The 7043-nt window shown below is 43.6% G+C and overlaps 2 protein-coding genes across 4 annotated transcripts in view; one reads left to right on the top strand and one right to left on the bottom strand.

The window, feature by feature from the left end:
- COMP (cartilage oligomeric matrix protein) overlaps nt 1-7043 on the bottom strand; it is a 54257-nt gene that overhangs the window by 39830 nt on the left and 7384 nt on the right. The window lies entirely within an intron of this gene.
- The window catches only part of UPF1 (UPF1, RNA helicase and ATPase), a 32795-nt gene continuing 32194 nt past the window's right edge, over nt 6443-7043 (top strand). The window contains exon 1 of the mRNA XM_019513175.1: nt 6443-6508. Within this exon, the coding sequence (XP_019368720.1) occupies nt 6443-6508 (66 nt within the window). The remainder of the gene's footprint in view (nt 6509-7043) is intronic.

The raw sequence follows: 7043 nt of genomic DNA, 5'->3' as shown, positions 1-7043 counted from the left end.
GCACCTGGATTATTGCAGCCAAGGCTTTGTCTATCTGGGTCTAAAAAACTTCTAAGGATGGCAATTCCACAACCTCTTGGGGTAACCTGTTCCAGAGAGATTATGGATTACTCACCAAGGAACTCCAAGCATGAACTCCCTGGTGCTGGACTGACTGCCCCAGTATTCAGAGACTGGTAGCAAATGGTAGCAAGACTTGCAGAGAAAGAGAGACTGATGGAGAATCTCTGGCAGAGGAGAAAGGTTTCTATGAATTGCCATGGAAATTCTTCAGCTGCAGGTGCTTACTGCTGTTGCCATGAAAACAGGTGGGCAGTTCATACAAGGCAGGTTCAGGCAGAGGGCAAAGCATGCAAAGGTACACAAGGCACAAACAGGTTGGCATGGCCATCTGCAACAGTTTTTCTGGTTGGACGCATGTAGAATTAAGATCTTTGGGATCAAATGAGCTGAGTTTAGGACAGTAGCCAAACCCTAATCTTTCAGGTCAAGATTTCCTACTTATGTTCTGGTGGGGGAATAAAAGATTGCTGCAGGATTGCTGGATTTTTGGCAACAGGGCTTAGAGCCATGGGGAGTCTCCTCAGAAACCCCTTCCAAGCCTTCACTGTTCATCCCCAAATCTTAAATTAAATAGAGAAGATTCACATTCTAGGAGCATGCATGGAAATGGAAATGCTGCGTCCTCCACACAGACTCTGTTACACCATGGGGAGGCAAATGTATCCTGGTACTAGCTCCCTCCAAGTGTTTGCCTGTGGTATTCGTTAGCTATTCTATCAAAGCTAATTACAGCTGTCACAGGAATGAGTAGATTTGACAGAGATGTTTGCATGGCCCACGCTCCGGGGGTGGGAAAGGACACAAGTGTTGCCCTTGGAAGAGGGAGCACTTTGTTTCTCTCATAAGAGATCTAGCTTGCTGCAGAGATGAAGTTTCAAACAGAACCCAAAGTACAGAGCTACACAGCTGAGCCCTCATTCACAGCTGGTTAGATAATGACATTAAATGCTCAGAGCTGCTCTCATGCACAAAGTATCTCCCCCTCAGTCCTCAAAGCAGAGGAGTACTGTTCAGGAAGACAACCAAAGCTAAAGCTTCCCCAGTACTGAAGGGAACATCTTTGTTACCTGGCTTAACCCACCTGAACATTGTTATTAAATAGTGGGAGTCAGCTGGTCTCTGGAACCTGAAGCAGACATGTAATACATGGAATAAACACAGTTGCTTGGAAAATTGACAAAAAAAAATACTCTTAGCACCTGTTTCTGTAGTGTGACACCCCAAAACACTGCATGAAAGCTCTCTTGGCACCCAGATTGTCTTCTCACCACACTGTGACTTTTCCTCTGCTTTTTTTTTTTGTTTTTGCTTTCATGATGTTCAAAACTACGTGGGATACTGACCTTCTCTGAAATTTGTGCCTTTATGCATTATGCATAAGCTTGGAAAGAAAACTCCAAGCTGCAACTTCCTCTAGACCACAGTGTTTTCTCCCTGGAGAGGTGGAAGAGGTGATTCATATGTGCATGGACTCATGTGTGATGACTGGTCCTATAGAAATCTGGAGTCCAGAGCCTTATCCAAAAGTCTCAAATTTGCAAAAATATCAGATCAGAAATCTCATAAGAATGAATTGGCTCAGGCCATTTCTGGCATCTCCCAGTTCTGGCCCCATCTACATTTGCAAAGGCAGCCACAAAAGCAACCATACTCTTTTCCCATCCCTCAGGAAGATTCCAGGTGGGCTGGGTGAGGAGCCAGGGCACATTCTCATTTCATTGACACCATTTTGCCCACCCCAAAGTGAAAGGGGCAGAAGTCCCTACTCATGCCAGTCGCAACTGGTCACAGACTTGCTCTCATTTTAATTCCATAAATCAACTTCGACTTGGTCCTGTGGACTCTTGGCAGCACTTCCTTTGACAATAACTAGTTTCCTCTGGCCAGCACAGCAGTCAGACCCTTCCAGTAGCCTTTGCTAAAAGCCAAACCACTTCGGGTATTATTTAGCTGACAATGAAGAAGGTGGCAATACTTATCATGGGGCGGAGCCCAAGGAGCTCTCCCTACATCCCTGCTGTCTTGTCTCCTCTTTACACCTTTTCAGAGTCCTCAAGCTGTTCTCAGTGCCAGCCTCTCTGCCCAACCCTGCTTCTTCTAGATGAACATCTATAATGCCAGGAAACAGGCATGCCTCCAGGGAGCAAGTGTGGTCACTGAACAAGGAGTACAACGAGTTTTTCACAGCAGAGGTCAGGGTTGTGGCTGTCATGACTGTGGGGAGGAAGTCTCTTCTCTGTATAAGACTTGACTTACTGCTTAGATGGAAAAGCAGAGAAAGTCACTCTGGAGCTCCTCATCTCTCTAGGGGAATCCCACTTGCCCAGCAAAGGGACTAGTAAAACCTGCCTTTTCCTAAGAGATTTTTCATCTTAAGCAATGAACATGTATGTCCATACCACCAGTGCAATCTGATGAGACATTAGCCTGAAGTGATCTACTGGCTTTAAGTTACCCATGGGCACTGCTCCTTTAACTCAGCTAGCAAAGATGCTGTTTTAGGGTGATCCAACTTCCAGAACTGCCCACAGTCTCTCTATAAAAAGTGAACTATTTACCATCTATTCCAGCTGGTGCCTGTTTTTTTTTCACATGAGGTTTGCGGTGGCCTCTAGTGGACACAAAAAGAATGATCTCTACTGTCACATCACTAAAAGGAGACAGCTTCATGTCCAGTGTCTCTTGCAAAGCAGATCAGCCATTCAGCCTCACAGACTTAGATTCCTGCGTTCCTCGGGCACTGTCTGAAAAACTCTGGTATTCATTAACTTGAGGTTAAACTCCAGATGCTCGGGATACAGAAGACCCCATCAGTTCAGATTCTGCTTGAGACCACTTGTGCCTGCATAACTGATTTATGATTGTATATCATGCTTTTGCATGAGATTTCTGAAGTTTCCTGAAATCCATCAAGCCAGGAATGTCATACAAGCAATCCCTCATGGGATATTTCAGAATTTCCAAGAGAATGGGGAGCGGGTAGAAAGTCAGCCACTATATAGTTCTGAACACCAAAAAAATCACACCTAAGATCCATTTGAGATTCTAGCAATGGTTCAAGTCAATGCTTATTTTGTTCAAACCCATTCTTCCATCATAGTATTTTCCTTCCCCAGTGCATGAACCAAATGTCTGAGCCAGCAGTCACAGACGTATGCAACAAGCATGTCATTAGGTAGGTAATAACCCATGGTACAACTCAAGGAGGTACTTTATTTGCCTCTCAGGCAGGAATCCTCCAAGTCCTTTAGATTGCTTTGTTTTTGTGCATCCTGACAAAGAAAAGGTGGAAGCCTGTCCTTTTAGAGCCCATCAACACTGCTTCTTTGCAGCAGGCAGAGGAAAATACATGACTAAGGGAATAAGTAACATAGGTCTGGAATCTGAGCATACTGCTTCTAGAGTGCTCCTGCCCTAAATTTGGAGGTGTTTCCATGAAAAATAAATAAATAAAGATTGTTGAGGATGAAAAGGCCCTGATGTTCCAACAAGCTCTTTGGGTCTTTCATGAATCATTTATTATACTGTGCAAGTACCCTTCCCACTGCACATGGTATTCCTTGGTGGCTTGCTGGGTCTTGGCCATCGGCCTGGTGTTGTTCTTGGTTCAAAAAAGTCCATTGCCCAATATGCCCATATTACTCAACATGGTTTTTATTTTTGGGGTTTTTTACATGCCATTGTTATTTAAGTGTTTCTTAGAATTATGGTCTGCTGACCTTCTATGAAGGTCCATTCACTACCCTCCCTGCTGACAGAGCGTCATGCCTAAATCTGTTGCCAGTAAGGTGACATTTAACAAATTACAGGTCTTGTCTGAAATCAACATGCCATTTATTTCCCAAATGGCTAACCACATGGCACCTTCGCCCTCCCTTGGTGCAGTATCTAAAACCACAAGCTATGGAATCCAGTTCAATGACATTTTATCTCTTTAATAAAAGCTTTCCAGCAACCGCATAAAAGTATTCTCTCCCTCTTGTGTTTTCCAAAAGACATTAGTAAGGCTCCTGGATTTCTGGACCAGAGTTCAGCAGCAGCTCTGAGTAATGCTTCTGTTTGATTATAAATCAAGATCTGTAATTCACTTTCTGGTACAGACAGCCCAAGTCTACAAAACTGCAGACTTTGTGACGGTTTGCCATGTTGCTATAGGCCCTGCTCAGGGCCAGGAAATGCAAGCAGCTTGCTCCTATTTTACAGAACTTGCACCAGATACTAGCAAATGAGTCTAAAAATATGTAATGTGTAATGTTTACTGGTCTGTCTGGTTCTGGAGGGGCTGTCCTGCTTATTTTTCCATTTCTTCATGGCACTTCCAATCCCTTTCTAGTCAGTCACTCACTGTCCTGGTGACTCCCTTGTGTGGCTGGGAGCTCATCGTCTTCACCTAACTTATGGAAGGACTGGGGATGCAGACAGAAGAGTGAATGGAAAATTAGTACTCTAATAGTACTTTGAAACTGTTAGAGCTCAGGTCTGGTTGGGGCGCAGAGTTTGTCCCTAGAGGTGCTCCTGTCCTCAAGGTAGTTAGGTGGGTCACACATTGCATCAGTCTTTAGCAGCCTCCAGCAGCCAACTTCTGAGCAGAGTTACCATTTCGAGGAAGGGGGAATCTCTCTCCATCCCTCCATCCCTGCACTTCAGTCACTGAGCAGTGGGACAGGAGACAGTATCAGAAAGAGAATGCAAAGCAATGATTCTCAAACAGAAGAAATAGCTGCAACAGTCATTAGGATCAGTATGATATGCTGAAATCTTGCTTCTGGGAAACAAAGGCAAACCCACTGCAACATAGGCCCCAACTCAAGAACTGATGGCCTAACTATCCATGACAGCACTCTCAAGACTGCTGTTAAAACCTTGGTCCTTGTTGTGTTGTGGATACTTCCATGTGTTCTGCTTGATTTTTAATGGGCTGGGCTACTTTGAGTGAATCCATAGTTTTGGGGAAGGCATCTCATGGTTATGCTGAAACCACTCATGAACATTCACGACCTCAGCACTGGTCTGGGTCCCTCTCAAATGCATTCTAAGAGGCCAACATTCTGTGTGGGTGACACAAAGGCATTCTTTCCATTAGGAGTCAGCATCGCAATCCCCAAACCACTCTGGTTTAGAAAACCAAGCTCCTCCCTCCCCTCCCTTACCCCTAAGGCATCACAAATACATATCCTAAGAGACTAATAGTTCTGTCCCAGGAGTGTGCTCAGGCTACTAAGTCTGGAGGCAGCTTCTGTCACACTTTCTCAAGGAGAAGAAACCATAAGATAGTAGTTGCCAGCAGCAACTACCAGATTAGCAGTATTACTACACTGTAGTGATGATCTAGTATCTGCAGGGGAAAAGCACTGTTTACCTGGTGGGACTTGCATCTGATATCAAGAAGTTTTGAGATGTCTGTCAGGAAGTGGAGAAAAGCCTTTACAAATCCAGGTGTGTTGAGTGCAGACCACATGCTCCATATTATCTCATGCTTACTGAAATGGTCTGTCCACATGGACTAGGATGTTGAACTATAGACTTTTTTGCGCTTGTGGAGTACCTCACAACAGAGATTTGAAGCTCTAGTTCAATCTCAGCAACTTAACTCCATAGTGTGGTTAAATAAATATACATTGTTACAAGCACAGCTGTCAGAAGAGTTTGGATACAGCACTGGCAAACCCAGAGGATAATAAACCTAATTACTGAGATCCTTGCATTATTTGATTTTAACACAACTCCCAAATTAACAGCTTTGTCCCATAGCAGAAGGAAGATATTCCCATCCTATACTTACATTCTAAGTAAATACGTTATTTGCTTAAATTAAGCTGGAACACAGCAATAACTAGCAATGAAAGAGGCAGGGTGGGACTGAAAATACTGTTTTTCCAAAATAATTCTCTCTTACTATGCTGTTTGCAAAAGCCCACCCCTGCAAAGGCTACTCCACAAAGACCCAAAAAAGTTTGTAAAAAATCACAGCTTTGCAGAAGAAGAAAGTTATTGCCATGCTCACAAGTCACACTGTAAATACTTCAAGTTTTAGCAGCCTTAAACAAGATACCAGGGAGAATTGAACTTAGAGCTCTTATTTTTCTCACCATCAACACAGAAGGGAGCTGCACAGAAGATACACCAGCCCTCAATTTTCAAACCACCACAAAAGCTTTACATTACACTGAAATACCCTCACCATTCACCATCAACTAAAGTAACTGCACAGAAATTAAAACAGACAAGTTTTTTTTCAAACAAGCAAGGATGCAGAAACTTGTTTGGTAAGCAATGTGCTTAAGTCTCATGTAAAGGATCACAAATGCCCCTTTAGGGGGAAAAAAAAAAAAAGAGTATTTTGAGACACTTCCATACCGGTCCCACAGAACTTCTACGAATGGTTAACTTCACCTGGCTACAGTCTCCATCAAAAGCCTACCTGAAAACACCCCCAGCATTTCCAGTAAGTTTCCTTTAGTTTTTGAGGCCAATCTTTTTTGCTAGTGAAATGATTTTGGTGGTCACTTAAAAAAGGTGTTTCATTATAGTTCAGTTCACTCAGCTGTTTTTATTACCTTATTTTGTGCAAAAAACCTAGCAGCTCTTGAGGAATTTCTTCTATTTTGGCTTCCTGAATTTGGGGTTTGTTTGTGGGGGGGAGGGTTTGGTCAACTTGGGAATTGTTTGAGGTGAGTACTGAATATTCTAACTTACAGAGGAAAGTATGGTACTTAGCGCAAAGAACTGTAGAAAGCCCTCCAATGCTCTCAGGTGGAAATTGTCTTGTAATGAGTTGCAGGCAAAGGGAGCCTTGTCCTAGGAAACCTCCACTGCTAGCAGGCACATTTCACCTGGGAAGTTTACTAGGCAGTCCAGGATGGAAGCGACTTACTGTTCAGGCTACGCGGAAGATTTCAGTTATTCCCCCAACACTGGGGAATTTCTGAATAGTGGTGTCTGCATGTGTGGCAGAAAGCCACCTTGGTTTCTCCCCAAAA

Source organism: Gavialis gangeticus, unplaced genomic scaffold, assembly GCF_001723915.1.
Source record: "Gavialis gangeticus isolate Ggan-Ray unplaced genomic scaffold, GavGan_comp1, whole genome shotgun sequence".
In the NCBI taxonomy this organism is placed as follows: Eukaryota; Metazoa; Chordata; order Crocodylia; family Gavialidae; genus Gavialis; species Gavialis gangeticus.
Note: the sequence above shows the minus strand (reverse complement) of the source record. Positions and strands in the feature narration are given on the sequence as shown.